The sequence below is a fragment of the Cydia fagiglandana genome, chromosome 4 (genome assembly GCF_963556715.1).
Source record: "Cydia fagiglandana chromosome 4, ilCydFagi1.1, whole genome shotgun sequence".
NCBI classification, from domain to species: domain Eukaryota; kingdom Metazoa; phylum Arthropoda; class Insecta; order Lepidoptera; family Tortricidae; genus Cydia; species Cydia fagiglandana.
This window is the reverse complement of record NC_085935.1, coordinates 17,282,623-17,298,161: the sequence shown is the minus strand read 5'-3', so window position 1 is coordinate 17,298,161 and position 15,539 is coordinate 17,282,623. Positions and strand designations below refer to the sequence as shown.

The following is a 15,539-nucleotide window of genomic DNA, read 5'->3' as shown; positions in this document are numbered from 1 at the left end:
ATCAATAATCAATATAGATTATTTTAAAACCGCGCGCCACCCGTACGTATTATTAAATTCAAGCCACAGCGCGCGGACCGCGGCGCCAGCGTGTTGCAAAATTTTGCCGTGGCGCCTCCTCCGCGCGAAAGAAATCAGGCGTAGGATGAATATCTGCTGAGAATTCAGCTATCCTGCTCGCTCTCGTCGGATTGCGGTTGCAACCCGACGAGTGCGAGCTTGCTTTTTCGTCCCGCTCTAGGCGGTCTAAGCCTACAAACGCCATAGAACGATGTAACTATTTGTTGGTATGTATAGCAATTTTATAAGGCGATTTAAGCCGAGCTTTTGGTGTGAAGTTAGCTGCATAAGTTCACACGGGCACGCGTTTACTTCAAGTGTATTATTATTTAGTCGAGTCGAAAGTAACGTAACGAAAGGTCAATTTATTTAAGTGAATTTGAATTAAGTAGTGAATGTGGATTTGTTCGTTTGTTGTGACGTTTATAAGTGTTAACAATGGATGAAGTTGTTCCTTGTGACGGTATAAGATGCGTCCACGTATTACTCAACGAAAGCAAGGTAAAATCGTTAAACTTTGTAAAAAAACGGGATATATATCATTTCCACGCCAAAACCAACACCCGACTTGTGTATTCTCAGATAAGTCAGTCGCATTAAGAGAAAATTTTGTACGACCGTTTACAAAACACAAGGATTGTTGGTTTACTCCAATTAAGGCGTAATTAGAGTGACAGGGAAAGAAGCATGCAATTTGCAAATTTCAGTGTATGAGGTAGGCCCTCTGATCATCATCATCATATCAGCCAGAGGACGTCCACTGCTGGACATAGGCCTCCCCCAAAGAGTGCCACAATGACCGGTCTTGCGCCTCCCGCGACCTTCACCAGGCATAGGCGTACGCATGGTGGGGCAAGTGGGGCAACTTGCCCCACCCTGGTCTGTGGTCTGACAAGCTAAAATTTTTTTGGAACAATTAAGGCACGTAACCCTACTTCTGCCCCACCCTTTAAAAAATGCTGGGTACGCCTATGTCACCAGGTCATCAGTCCACCTTGTGGGCCCTCTGATATGCTTGTAAAATTCTATCTAATAGTTATGGTAGTACCTAGTATGCCCTGTGCTGTGCGCTATGATAGCTCGCCGCGATACGCTAGCAAATTCATATGAGTCCAAAGAGTGAGATTGGACATTTATTACGAAAACATATCTTTCGGCTTGCCTTACTCCGAAACCCTAGGCACGCCACTGTAAGATAGTAATTGTAGGTAGGAGTGTAGCGGTGCGGCGGAGGTCTAGTTATATCCCTAGGGATATAGTTATATGCCGTATAGTACGTATATCAACTATAATACGTTTCTAGTTTAGTAATATTTTACGTAATATTGCTAAAAAGTATTACAACTAATTGCAACCAACAAAGTTGATTTTGTAATAAAAATAAAAACGAATATACTTACCGTTTTCTTTGATTCCCTGGCAGATTTATAACCATTTAACCACATTAGTTTAGTCAAATACCGTATTATAATCATATTCCTAGTAAGATATTACTATCATACTAGGAATATGATTATAATACGTAATATACGGCATATAACTATATCCCTAGGGATATAACTATACCTCCGCCGCACCGCTGCACTCCTAGGTACCTACAATTATTTCACTAAACTTAATCCAGTAATATAACTATATCACTAAACTAAAGACGTATTATAGTTATATTCCTAGTAAGATAGTAATGAATCGCTTTCGTATAACTATGTTACGACATATAATTATATCCCTAGGATTATAACTATATAACGGCTATATCTATCTTACTGCGACATATATAAATAAATAACAGAGAAAAGATGGCACACCTTGTCGTGCACACAGCCTAAAGCTGCTCCGAGAGCATGATAGCATTTCGTTTTTCCGGAGAAAGGGAATCCTACCAACATGAGGCCGTGTCTTACGAGGATCATTTCATACAACTGAAGAACCTGAAAAATTTTATGATTTTTTTAAGTTGTAAAATACATTACTTAGTGTCCAGTGATTATCGTTACATTTAATTTCATTAAAAAACTATTCTCATATTTCAGTTTACAATTCTGAATACCAGCTTGGAATTTAATTATATATTAATTAATATTTTTATATTTAAAATGTGTAATTCCCAAAAATCTTAATAATAACATACCTTCTCAATGAAAAAGTCTGTGGCTTGCAAATTCAGCGGAACACAGATTTCTTTACAGCACTGCACCAGATGCGGCAAGCCGGCTTCCGGAAGTGGTAGACCAGGGAACAGATCACCAATAATACCCTATAAAAATAAGATAAACAAGTAAATTAAGTTCCTAATTGACTTCTTAAATTCATCAATCAACCAACCAATTACCTATTTACCTAAGTAATATTACGAAACCGCATTGCATACAATCTCATAACACACACACAGACAAACACAGATCATCTCCTACCTACTAGACGGACATATAAGCCCACTCGCAGTCACCGTACTTATCTGGGAAGAGCGGGGTCTCCTGTCACAGGTATATTATACTTACTAGGAGACTCCATTAACTGTATTGTTAAAACGAAACCTTTACCTAAATAAATAATTCTCAATTTTTTAAATTAGGCGCTACTGTACATAATTATACTAAATCAGTACGGGTAATTCAGTACTACCGTTTATTTCATTTGCCCTATCTAAATTAAAAATATTTACATTATTTGACGATTTTGACGTTTCTATTGAAGCTACTTGACATCGCGCTCTTTGTAAACGTTTCAGAATGCGGTGTCTATGTATGTATACTGTGAGATAACACGATCGACTCAGTGTATCGTTTTGCGGTACAAAAACTAGCATACCATGAATAGCGGAACATCGTGTTCGAGAAATTTGGGCAGATTGACGTCCTTGATTGAACGCAGCAAGATGACATCCTCATCCTCGTCGGGATATCGCAATTTAAGCGCACCGGCCGCGCGCAGCACTGATTTTACGGCGCGCATGCCTACGGTAAAGTGAGACATATGATAGAGTGAGTCGAAATTTCAAAAACACGTGGTAAATTTAATCATTTTATCTACACCCATACAATTTAAAAATTAATTTATCTTACCGTAATCGTAGTGACTCTGTGAAGACAGCTGTTCCGAGCACAAGCGGTAAGTAGCAACAATTTTGACCGCGAGTGGTTTTGCATTCAAATAACCAAATGCATACAACTCGATTTCAGAAATAAGAACGTAATCTGGCACCATCATGGCCACAGAACGGAATAAAGCCTGAAATATTAAAAGTCGACAAACAATGAGGAATGCAATTAAACACGGTTTTTCTAGTGGAATATATAAAAATAGACGACATGACCGCAATAAATATATTTCTATAAAACACTTAATAAAACCAATTAATGATTTAACATACTTACCTAATTCCTTACAATATGATAATTTACCTTTAAATTATCCGGCAGCTCTGAACGGCCAGCGTAACCCGGATTCATAGTGATGAACACGGCACAGGTTTTATCGAGTTGCAATAAAGTGCCCTCAAACAACAACGTCGTGGCACCCGAGTTGATGCCTCGCTGGATAGACAAGATTTGTTGTGCAACTACGGAAAGCACTTCCAAGTCGATACGATTAAATTCATCGAAGCATGACCAAGCACCGCATGATGCCAAACCCTGGAAAAATATCCGTAAAATAGCTATAACGGTATCGTCTTGGGTCATCCCATTCGTTTTTCGTCAAGTTCTTAAATTAGTCCTATTCTGCTTTCGTCACCCATTCTATATTCGTCACAATCTTTGGTGGCTTTCAATGTAGAATGAGTGACGATAGCAGAATAGGGCTAATTTAAGAACTTGACGGATAACGAATGGGGCGACCCAAGACGATACCACTATAACCATCATGTGGGATTTGAAAACGTAGGTCTTTAATTTCGATTATAACCTTGAAGAATTTTCCAAGAGCAATGTAATCTAGACCATCAGAACAGTTGAATACGACACATTGTTTAGCGACAGCCTTAGCTAAATCTTTCGTAGTCTCCGTCTTGCCAGTTCCCGCTGGGCCTTCTGGAGCTCCACCTAAAAGTGTATCATCAAGATAATTAATGATTATGATGTCACTTAAATTTTACAATTCAAGTTAGGATGGGGTCATGGTAGCAATATGTACTTACCTAAATTCAGATGTAGAGCGCCAAAGAGAGTTCTAAAGCATCTGTCGGTAAGCGGAGTGACGACCAAGCGGCCCGCGTTTCCGAGGTACTCGTAGCCGTACATCAACTGAGAGTTGATCATGCGGGTAGCACATTGCATGGTCTGATTTTCTTGTTTCTAGAAGTAAAATTCCAATTATAATATTCTGGACACAATTCATAAAGATGTCTATATTTTCTGTATTTGATGTATTCTTTTGTCGTACCTCCCAATAGTAACGTATTTGAGAGAGCCAGTTAAAGTCGTTGATCTTTTGAACTTTGAAGTCAATAAGCAATAAGAGTACATCCCGAGCGTGTACGTCTAATACAACCAGGGCTCCTGAAATAAGCATGCAAGCCATTCATAAATAAAAATCGTGATATCTAAGCACTATACTTAAAAATAATTTTATTCCTATGTCTATATTCTACTATTTTACACCAAAATTAACCAAAACAGAACATTAATCATACGAATAGCTGATGTCTATTATACTATTATATTATATAATTAAGTTTAATTAATGCCACTATACTAAGTAATACAAGAGTAATTTTGCTTCATACCAAGAGTAATTCTGTTTTGCAAATTAAGCTCTCCACGTACAAGGTCAACAATTTTGGAGATTTGGAATTGACACTTATCCCAGTATCGCTTCATGGCCGCCACACTGATGAGAATAGCCTCGGTCACCTCAGAAGTCCAGTATGTCATTGCTATGCATTGCACCTGTAAAATATTCAAAGCTTCGAACAATGCCATGCATAACAAATATTGGCTTGAGGATGATTTGAAACCCTGATCTAATGGTATCCCAATAGCGCTATTTTGACAACACAGATACATATTTTAAGCAGTTTAATTAACTAAAATTATTGTTTATTCTTATCCTACCGACTGCGCCATGTCAGGAGATATACAAACGCCCATTACCTTCGAGCAACACGGAAGGGAGGCGGCATTCGCACTATTTCCCCTCTGCCGAGGTACAAGATTAGCGCGTCAATCTAATCTAGTGCGGGTAATAAAACTAGTTGCACTTGGATTTTTCACTAGACCGAGTCCAGACGCGCGCGTGAACACTGCTGCACAAAAATGCCTGTTTGCTCGGTTTTTTGCTATAAAAAGAGGTCGGGGACATCAAATTTACAAAAAGAAAGTGTTACATTTCACATGTAATATTTTTTTTACATATCATACGTTTAATTACATTTAAATACAATTATTATATTTTAGTCTCAAGTAATTGTTGGATTTATCGATTTTGCTCGCTCAGTACAAATTGCGGATCGGTCGAGCGACAAATCCGACTTCTCATCTCTCAGAATACAATGACATACTTCAACGAAAATGTCATCTCTCAGAATACAATGACATACTTCAACGATAATGTGTTAGTGTGCGTGTTTTGACACTAGTCACTCGTCCGTACACAAAAAGAGAACGAGGTTTGCAAGATTTGTCTTTGACGTGTGTCATTTTCTATGTATTCGTGTCGTCATTACAGAGGGCCTACCGCGAACCACGTTTCACGTGTTGCCTCCCTGTCACACTTACGTATGAATTTACAAGTGCCATAGAGAGGCAACACGTTGAACGTCGTTCGCGGTAGGGCCTCTGATTGGATTTTGTATGTAAGTGTGTGAGAAGTGCGACTGTGTGCACCTTCCCCCCGCGAAAAATGGCAGAAAGATTTGTACGGTGAGATATCGCTTGGGCCCCTCCCTTCCGACGTGTCGGAAGCCGGTGTTGCTCGAAGCCCATTACCGAGCATAGACTACTTTATTCATATATTGCTTAGCCTACCCACATTATTGTGATTATTAGGATGCCTACAGCATTGACGCTCCGTGTAAAAAATTGGAAAAGAAGAATGCACTTACAGCTTGACCCGGCCACACAAGCACCCAGTGCTGCCGCGGCACCTGCATGTAGTCATCATACGAGCGAGCCACAGCGCGATGAACAGAGTCTTTCATCGAGACCTCCAGCTCTTGTAACCATTTTTCTACCTTTATTCAATTAAAAAATAAATAGTTGTTAGCACGATATTTAAACATCGTTATTTTTAGTAAATATTTAACAGAATTTGAGTGCTAGTTAATCCTCCAGTGCCTAGTACACTATAGTACTTAGTCACTAAGTACTATAGTGCACTATACACCGTGAAATTTTAGTGGTTGTTTTCCCGCGGCAGGGCGATTTGCTATCGGTAGTACTTTCGAATTATGATAGACAAACTTATAAATGAACTGTTTTCCAAAAAAAATAATTACAAAAAAATAACCTAAACTCGAACAAGCGAAAAACAATAGTAACACACTAAAACTGCAAGTCGACGACAGTTCCCGATATTGTAAACAGATAAACAAATAAACAAGCACATGTTACTTTTTTAAACCGTGTAACAGGCTAGAGTGCTTTACTGTTTGACAACTGAAATTAAAATTTACTTAGGCCAAGCGCGCACCACGATTTTAATTTTTGCGACACGATTTTAGAATCGCGCTGTAATTTATCGCAGAAAATTCACTGCGCGCACTGCGATGAAAAGTCGACGATTTGTTCATTCTCGACATGGATTTCGTACCAGTCGCTTGTCGTGAAACAATATGCAATCGCTGTACGACTTCGAGTATTTATACCACAAAGGTGATCTCCTTCTATTTCCATAATTAAACGGTCAACATCTAGCGTCTCATCTTGTGGTTCCATTGAAGAAGGTTCCGATATGTTGACGCTTGGAGAGCGAAATGCCGACTGAGGTCCGGGGTGCGATTTTATTATCGCAGTGCGCGCGGGGCCATACAACTCCGTACGCTGCAATTCACTTTGCGACAATCGCGTCGCGAGCAGTCGCGGAAAAATGTGACAAATCACAATTTTAAAATCGCTGCGATTTTTTTGTCGCATATGCGCGCACTGCCATATAAACACATACGTTACATTTCTGCGACTAAATTATCGCGCGACAATAAGTCGTGGTGCGCGCTTGGCCTTAGACTGTTCCTTCACGATTAACAGTTGAAATAAAACCTTTTTATTAGTTTGATGATTGCCATTACGTTGTGTCAACTTTGGTAAATCAAATAATTACATCCTCTTCGCTTATTAAACTAATGTGATAACAGATCCTGTCAATGTCATCACTGCTATTTCTAGTCAGCCCATCGACACCCCATACTTTGATAAATTATGAAAGCCCTTGTTACCAACATTGAGGCATAGAAATAATCTTATCGAATTAAAATGACTGCTGTTGTCAAATAATTACATCCTCTTCGCTTATTAAACTAATGTGATAACAGATCCTGTCAATGTCATCACTGCTATTTCTAGTCAGCCCATCGACACCCCATACTTTGATAAATTATGAAAGCCCTTGTTACCAACATTGAGGCATAGAAATAATCTTATCGAATTAAAATGACTGCTGGTGGCACATACCATACTTGCTTTTAACATAGACGTATTATACTTACTTTTCTTTAGGTTGGTATGATTGGTAGTAAAACGTCAAACGTCATTTGAATTGTCGTGAACGTGAAAATACGTGGTTATTTTTTATTGTAATTGGTAAAATAACTTTAGCTGTTATTTAAATGGGGGCCAAATCTTTAAGGAAATGTGAAGTTTGTAGTGGGTGTGTAAGAAGACTAACTACTGACGCATTTTTGGCCAAATTTCCAACTTGATCCGAACAGGTCGGTAAACTGATGTTTGTATGCAATATTTTCATTTTTTACTTTGAGTCGTTAACAGTTACTAATTTAATTAGTTTTAGTCGTGTACAATCCATGATTAAAACGAAAATATTTTGTGAATAAAGTATTTTTAAGTAAAAAACTAAGTAACCTATGACATGAATAGTGTACGACCAATTTTATCGATAATCTCTTTATTTCAGATGTCGATTATGGGCAAAGCTGAGGAAAAGGAAATGAGGATTTGGCGTATTTATTTACCTATTCAAAAGCTGAATGGAAACAAGTTCATTTGTGGAAATCATTCTCCATCCAGTGCCTTCAATAAAAAGGGACCAGATTAAAAAAGAATGCGCGCGAATTCAGCATATTGTAATATGCCTACTTGAATAATAAACTATGTTATTTTTATCATGTAAAATAAAATTGTTTATATATATATAATGTTCTTTTATTTTATTAATAGGTAGTACAGTAGGTAAATACAGCAGCACGTATCGCACATTTATCGATATCGATAAACAGTAGGTACTGGAAGTGTCGAGCCCTAGCGTTGTTTTTTTTGTGTTGGTAGTATTGTGTGGTTTTTCTTTTTTTAACAATTATGGCCTGGATGCGAGATCTTTAAGCCTGTATTTGGTGTGTTGGGATATGTACGTTCATAATTCGGTTCGAGGATTGTTCGAGAGTGCCGACTCTTAAAACGTAGTGATTATATGCTCTTTGTTTCTAGTAAAATGGATCGACATTACGAATATTCTAATTTAGAGTACGTCGCGATGGTGCAGCTGTATTACGCTAGGGCTAACTACGACTCCCACGCCGCCCGGCGACTTTACGTGGAACCGGACCATTTACAGTCGCTGCGTCTTCGGGGGATTTTAAACCCCCAAGTTCCACACGGACTAACAATTGTCGCCGCAACACAGCGGCTGCTTAACCACGTGCAGTTTCAAACGCCAGCACATGCACAGGGCAGAGGTGATTGTGTATTGAACGTGGCGGATTGCAGTTCGAACAATTATTGCGGTATCGGGAAGTTAAGTGTTTGTTTAAGTTTTTGATCAATAAAAGCTTGATCTTAACTTGTTATGTTTACTTTTAAGGATCTGCAAACTAACTGCACGTAAAATGAGTGAAGGAAAAATAAATGGAACTACTTTTTAGGTTATTTTGTTTAATTCACTCAAAAGAATTAGGTAGGTGCTACTGCAGTGCTACTACTGGTGTTAGGTCACTTTCGAGTTTCGATCGACACATTTATAAATCTGGCATTTCTTAACATTATTTAAAAAAAAGATTACACATCGACTGTATATCGATAGCAGAATCATTTCGTTGCGGGAAAACAACCACTAAAATTTCACGGTGTATACTAAGTCTTAGTGTAACTACTTAAAAATATCAAAACTGATGTCGAAACATGTCGAACATGATGCTTAAAAATACCTACAATTCAAACATTTGTTGGTTAAATTATTACCACATTAAAAAGACATACATACCTACATGTCAAAGACTCATGACATAAGCATTACCTGTCCTTTTGCTTCTACAGTGTCAATAGTCATAGTCAACTCCACAATCTCTCCCTCCGATGAACGCATGTGAGTCACGACCATCTCGGGCGTAAACGATAGTTTTGCGATTCCCTCAAAGCATTTCTTAAGGTGAGGTTGCACTCTATAAATATAAATGTATTAAGCAGTAGTGGATACACTCAAGTGCAACTCGGTAAATATAAGAAATACTGACCGCATAGGATCTTTAGTCTCCGATAAAATCTCAAGCAGCTCGTCGTTGGACAGGAAGAAGAAGCGCGGGAAATACAAACGTTTCTTCTCGAGATAAGCGTTCAGGCCTCTCTGGACCATTTCGAGCAAATTGTTGGATTTCTTCATTTTGTCCAAAATTTTGTCAATCATGATCACGTCTAAAACTCGAGGTTCTTGGAAGGCAGCCTTCAAAACTTCGCGCCATGTCTACAATTATCATCGATTATATGTATTATTAATATCAGATAAGTAGGACAAAATATACAATTTAAGTGCAGAGGTCGCATGGAAATAAGAAAACGTATCCTCCATACGCTTATCTATTTTAAATTTAAGGGCGTCGACAATCACGTTCGTTGATCGAGTGTAAATTCACCAAGTATACCTGATGTCTGCTGGATAATACCTTGCCAAAAACTACTAATACAAGCAATATCAAAATAAAATATTTTGGCTGGTTACCTTATCAACAGCGCTGAAGCGACGCCCTTCCTCGGGTATTTGTTGCTGAATGTCTGGAGATGAGAAAATGGGTTCCAGGTACATCCAAGTGGCCTGTACCTTCAACCACTCGTCTAAGATCTCTTGCAATAATACCAACTTGCCCTCCCAGTCACTATAGAGGAATTATGATGAAATTAGTTATCATAGACCTATTAATTATGATAGGTAGGTTTAATTTGGTCTTATGAATGAATGAATGAAAACATTTATTTTCAGGCAACTATTGGCCCATAGATAAATACCTTAAAACTAGCATACATATTAATACAAAATATATCTTAAAACTAAAAACACAATTATGGCTGCGATGCAGTTCGCAACCCCGCAGTGTCAGGGAGCCGGCCGCGGAACCGCCGGAACTTGACACCCTTCGGCCAAAACTCCTCCTTGGTGAAGGTCGCTAGATGTTCAGTCGGAACGCTCAGCACAAAAGAATTAAAATTCACATTGTGTCGAGATTCCAACTTCACGACCCTCAGGATGAATCCGGACTTGGCTCGTACATACTTCACGATCTCCTCGACCTTCGTAAGGTAGTGTAATCGGGACACATATAGCAGCGTCGTCGGTGTTGCAGGACGCAGCAAATGGTTAGGTCCAGTCGGTGCGGTACCGCACTGATTCGGACGAGCTGACTTCTTTCTCCTCTCCACCTTCTTGAAGCCATCTCTGTCGCATCCGGACTCTTTTAGAGTCAGCTGTGACCGATCCTTGTGAACAGGTTCACGAAGGCTCTGCACCCCTTTCTTCGGCCGCTGCTTAGACTTGGTCAAAGCAGGCGGCTTAGCGGCCGTGGCAGCGTAGGAACGTTTTGGGGTCAACGTACTCTCGCGTGACGTGCGCGTCTCCGGTGACGTAGACGGGCCTTATGAATCTTATTATTACAGGTGTTTACGACTTCACCGAATAAATAATTCAATAATAAAACTAATCAATCAAACAACCAATCAATACCTTTAAACGAGCAATTCTTGTTTATTTATATATTTCGGGGTTCTCGCAACCGGCTCTAACGATTTCTATGAAATTTTCTACAGATATGGGGGTTTTCGGGGGCAAAAATTTGATATAGCTAGGTCTTATCTCTGTAAAAACGCGCATTTTTTACTTTTTATATGTTGTCCGAGCAAAACTCGGTCTCCCAGATATTGAATATTAATTAAGTTAGTAATTCGAGTACCCGATTTACAGCCTGGATTTACTTACGTTATAATTTCTTCAAATGGTTTTATATAAGGCGAATTTTTCATAGTCTGCGTCTTGACAATATGGTCGTCAAGCAACAACTGAATGTCATCGATACTCGATAAGATATATGTTCCAGTATCCCTGTAATTTTTCATTTACATTGATTAACAAATCCATTTTAGAACATTCTACGGAGTTCTGTATAAATATACAAACTTGTATGGTAAAATCTCGAAAGTGAGATCGGCCCATTCCTTCATCATCTTATCCAAAGCCCTTTCCAGATTATTTTCTTTAGTGGCAGCCTCTGATATGCCTTCGAATTTATCGTTGTAATCTATTAGATTGAAGTCGAGGACCTTTTCTAGGGACAAGTTATCGTCCACGATGATCGGGAAGCCAACAATGTCGGAGATCTTCTCCCAATGCCGAGCTTTCATGCCAGGGTTGCCCAGGGTGTTGATGATCGGAAGGTGAACCTTGAAATCGTCCATTCTCGCTCTAATAAAACAAACAAACGGTTTAATGCACACATTTTAAGCCTAACAACCTCGAACCGGCGTGTATATAGTATACATAGATACTTAGATACTCATACAGTATGTTCTTTTTTCACATCCTCATTGCACGAGAGTAACAGTAAATACCTTACGGTACATACCTTATTGTTGCAGCTAGACGAAATGGTTCGGGTACGTCTTGAAAGGATTTTTCCAGTTTATAGATTATCTTATAATAATATGCAATGTCGCCCTCGATATCTTCGGGTTCGTAACTTCCAACCTGAAAAAGTAATTACAGTATAAATGAATTATAGAAATTATACATATATTGAGCATAATAACGACCAAATATCATACTTTAGATGTGATCCAATTGTGATGTTTTTGGAGGTAATCATTTCCGGAGTCGTATAATCGCTTAAATGGCACAAGTTTATCGAATATGCGTTTTCTCTTTGGGTACTGAGATAGTTCGTACCCGAAAGATACCTCTTCTTGATTGAATTGATCGATTGTCGCCAAAGCTTTAGACAACCTGGATAAAGAAAACATTTCATACAACACGGGAGTACCTTCCAACTATAGACTCCCCGTGATCTAAACTTTGAATAGTCTTAGGCAAAACATTTTAATATTAAATGTAAGAAAACACTTAAACAAACCAAAAAATAACATATATATACCTAGGTACTTAGAAATGTAATATATTTTTTTTACTTTTGGACTATACTGGACCTTAGTTAAATTTAACGGTAATTTACCTTAATATCAAAGTAATCATTAATAATCACTTACTTTTCGTCAAGCCGTCGAGCTCGTAGGACATATTTTGATAACTGTTCAATGTCACCCCAGTATTGCAGTTCATTGCATTGCATTTCGTAAACGTCTAAATCGTTTATAAAGTTAGCAATTCTAGTCTGAAACATTAACAGAATTATACCATATTTCTCTTTACTTATATAAAACATAATTTACAATTACATAATGTACCTACTATTTTTAATCGGTGATCAAGAACCAATTTTTTTGATTCAGTCATCGGTGGCGATCACATTTAACTATTAAAAGTATTGTACTAACCGCGAAATGGCGAAAAAAAATTAACTCTCTCATAGAAAATATCAACATCGAACCAACCCAAATGTATGAAACAGGCAATTTTTTTGTGATTCCGAGGTTGGTCCCATAGTTAAATGTGACCGCTATCGATGACTGAATTAGAAAAAATTGTTCCTGGTTACCGATTAAAAATCATCGTGTATAAGTATGTACTGGTAGAGAATGCCGTGTAGCATTAAGTCCGCCTTTTGTCACTGTATATTTTTTACTGTGCAATAAAGTTTAAATAATAATAATAATAAGCCCGCAGGGCAGCTTGTGGCGAGCTGTTGGAGAGTAACGACCCCACGGACCCGAGTGCTCCCGAGAGTCGGTCAGGGTCTCCGTCTCCGGCGTGTCTTCGTCGGTCGGAGTGGACCCCAAGGGGACCCGTAGGACTCTCAGCTCTGGCTTGCCTTCGTTGGCCGTCCAGAGAGGAGTCGCTAGAGCTATATATGCTCCAGGGGTGGAAGTGTTAAAGGGCATAACGCCGCGAGTAACTTCGGAGAAAGCGCAGCACCACCTCTCGACACTCCTGAGCCGCTCACGCCGGTGTTGCGCCTGGCCGTCTTTACGATGGCGCATCAGGTGCCCATATAACGAGTGGCGAGTCACCGCCTGCCTCGATAACACTGTATAACACAATGTTATGGCAGGTGTCCGAAACTTATAGCAATAGCCCAGACTTATTTTCCACCCAAATTTAAACCATAGACCAGGACTCTTTCCATTTTTCTATAATAGCTCCCAATGCCTGCTGAAACCGGTTTACGGGTATCTATTTATGCACCCGTGAATGGGTTCCAGCAGGCGTTCTACATGACATCAAAGCTCTCCAAACGGCCTCTACGTGTTGGATCTATATCCCCACGCACGCCTTATAAATGGCCGGGCTTAAAAACCCGAGAGTTTGTAACGGAGATACAAATAATAATAATAATAACCCCGCGGGGGCAGCTTGTGGCGAGCTGACGGTGAGTGGCGACACCGCGGACCCCTATTCCAGAGGGCCCTGTCATCTGGCCCTCGCCTCTGTGCTTGCCTTGATTGGCCGGCCAGAGTGGAGTCGCAAGAGCGGGACCTATGCTCCAGGTTGGAAGTGTAAAATGTCATAACGCCGGCGGCCTGCTGAACGGATCACCGGGATCTGGCTACCGCAGACTCACCTCTCGACAACCTTACAGCCGCTCCGAAGTGTTGCCCTATTGTCGCACTGTGCGTGCGGCCGTTGTAGGGCCCACTAAATGAGTAGGCGAGTCACCACCTGTCTTACACAATATTGAGACTGATTGTCACGGCAGGTGTCCGCTAGTCTCTCCCATAGCCCATTATCCAGTCCATCCAACTTTCAAATCTATAGCCCATGACCCATGACCTTAGTTCCCATCGCAGCACAAAAGTGCTGCACTGCAATAGTCTTTGCACCTGGCGGGGACCATCTCCGGATGTAGGTATCACATTGTGCGTTCGGGGATGGTATCCGCCACGTGTATCCCTTGCTTTTAGATTAAAGTGTCTTAAAGGGCCTCTGCGCTGTTGGCTTCGGCCCCACGTACGCCTCCCAAAGGTCCGGGACCCCATGGTCCCGAGATATGGAAAAGACATACAAATCATAATAATAATAATAAGTGTTTTTATATTTTACTTTTATATTAATATTATAAAAACCTAGCCTAAGAAGAATGATGAATAAAGATTATAATAATATGTACTTACCTTCAGCAGAGCCTTGTACTCGACTTTCTTTTGCTCACAAAGAACTTTAGATTCTTCAATAATACCGGGCAAGCGGGCATACCTTTAAATGGACATATACATTATACAACTTGTAACAACAACCATCCGTCGGGGATGCAGTCGCCATTGATGACGCGCCAGTAGAATTTTAACCTTAGCAATGCGATTTAAGGTTCAAATTAGATTTGACTTTAGGGAAATGTGACGTGTCTTCAAATGAATCATAAAAGCTGGATTAATGGAAATATATTTGGATTTTTGAATGGTGCAGCCTGGAAAAAGGTTAATAACAAATCTATTTTACACAGCAATGTGTTTTCAACTAACCAGTGGAAAGTCTGGTTGTTAGCCTTAAGTTCCAACGGCGTGAACACCGTGTAGTCCCCTAGGAACACAATGTAACGCAGCACATTCCTCAGCTTGTCCTCCATCTCCTCAACGAGGACCTCCTGCGCCTTCTTGTAGTACTCTATGAGCTCCATCAGCCCGCTCGTGTCCGGCGGCGGCGTTAGGAGGGTGGTCGCGATCAGGGAATATCCGTCGTATATGCTATTAGAATTGCAGGGCATTAGCATTTATTCATAGATAGACACAGCACCAAAAATAGGTAAACGGGCAAGGTGTTCAAAATTACCTGAACACGCTCCTTTTCATTTTAACAATAGCGTTTTATAAAGTTCATTTGAATAACCATACCTGCTTAACACTTTTACTGCCAATAACACCTAGTTAGTTTATTGCCACTTATTCAATCTTTATTATCAAGTATTGATTACGCGGCAATTCTTATTCTTATTGTTTTGATGG

General features: G+C 39.7%; 2 protein-coding genes across 2 annotated transcripts in view; one reads left to right on the top strand and one right to left on the bottom strand.

The window, feature by feature from the left end:
- LOC134663963 (elongation factor Ts, mitochondrial) overlaps window positions 1–15,539 on the top strand; it is a 168,319-nt gene that overhangs the window by 137,474 nt on the left and 15,306 nt on the right. The gene's annotated exons all lie outside the window — the stretch shown is intronic.
- LOC134663957 (dynein axonemal heavy chain 7-like) overlaps window positions 1–15,539 on the bottom strand; it is a 60,978-nt gene that overhangs the window by 34,641 nt on the left and 10,798 nt on the right. The window contains exons 10-29 of the mRNA XM_063520507.1: window positions 15,060–15,281; window positions 14,712–14,793; window positions 12,690–12,814; window positions 12,252–12,429; window positions 12,053–12,174; window positions 11,608–11,892; window positions 11,410–11,532; window positions 10,162–10,315; window positions 9,680–9,906; window positions 9,463–9,607; window positions 6,104–6,232; window positions 4,787–4,949; window positions 4,444–4,559; window positions 4,199–4,355; window positions 3,967–4,103; window positions 3,465–3,695; window positions 3,126–3,291; window positions 2,872–3,017; window positions 2,192–2,317; window positions 1,869–1,991 (exon numbers count right to left, since the gene is read on the bottom strand). Coding sequence (XP_063376577.1) covers window positions 1,869–1,991; window positions 2,192–2,317; window positions 2,872–3,017; window positions 3,126–3,291; window positions 3,465–3,695; window positions 3,967–4,103; window positions 4,199–4,355; window positions 4,444–4,559; window positions 4,787–4,949; window positions 6,104–6,232; window positions 9,463–9,607; window positions 9,680–9,906; window positions 10,162–10,315; window positions 11,410–11,532; window positions 11,608–11,892; window positions 12,053–12,174; window positions 12,252–12,429; window positions 12,690–12,814; window positions 14,712–14,793; window positions 15,060–15,281 — 3,157 coding nt within the window. The remainder of the gene's footprint in view (window positions 1–1,868; window positions 1,992–2,191; window positions 2,318–2,871; window positions 3,018–3,125; window positions 3,292–3,464; window positions 3,696–3,966; window positions 4,104–4,198; window positions 4,356–4,443; window positions 4,560–4,786; window positions 4,950–6,103; window positions 6,233–9,462; window positions 9,608–9,679; window positions 9,907–10,161; window positions 10,316–11,409; window positions 11,533–11,607; window positions 11,893–12,052; window positions 12,175–12,251; window positions 12,430–12,689; window positions 12,815–14,711; window positions 14,794–15,059; window positions 15,282–15,539) is intronic.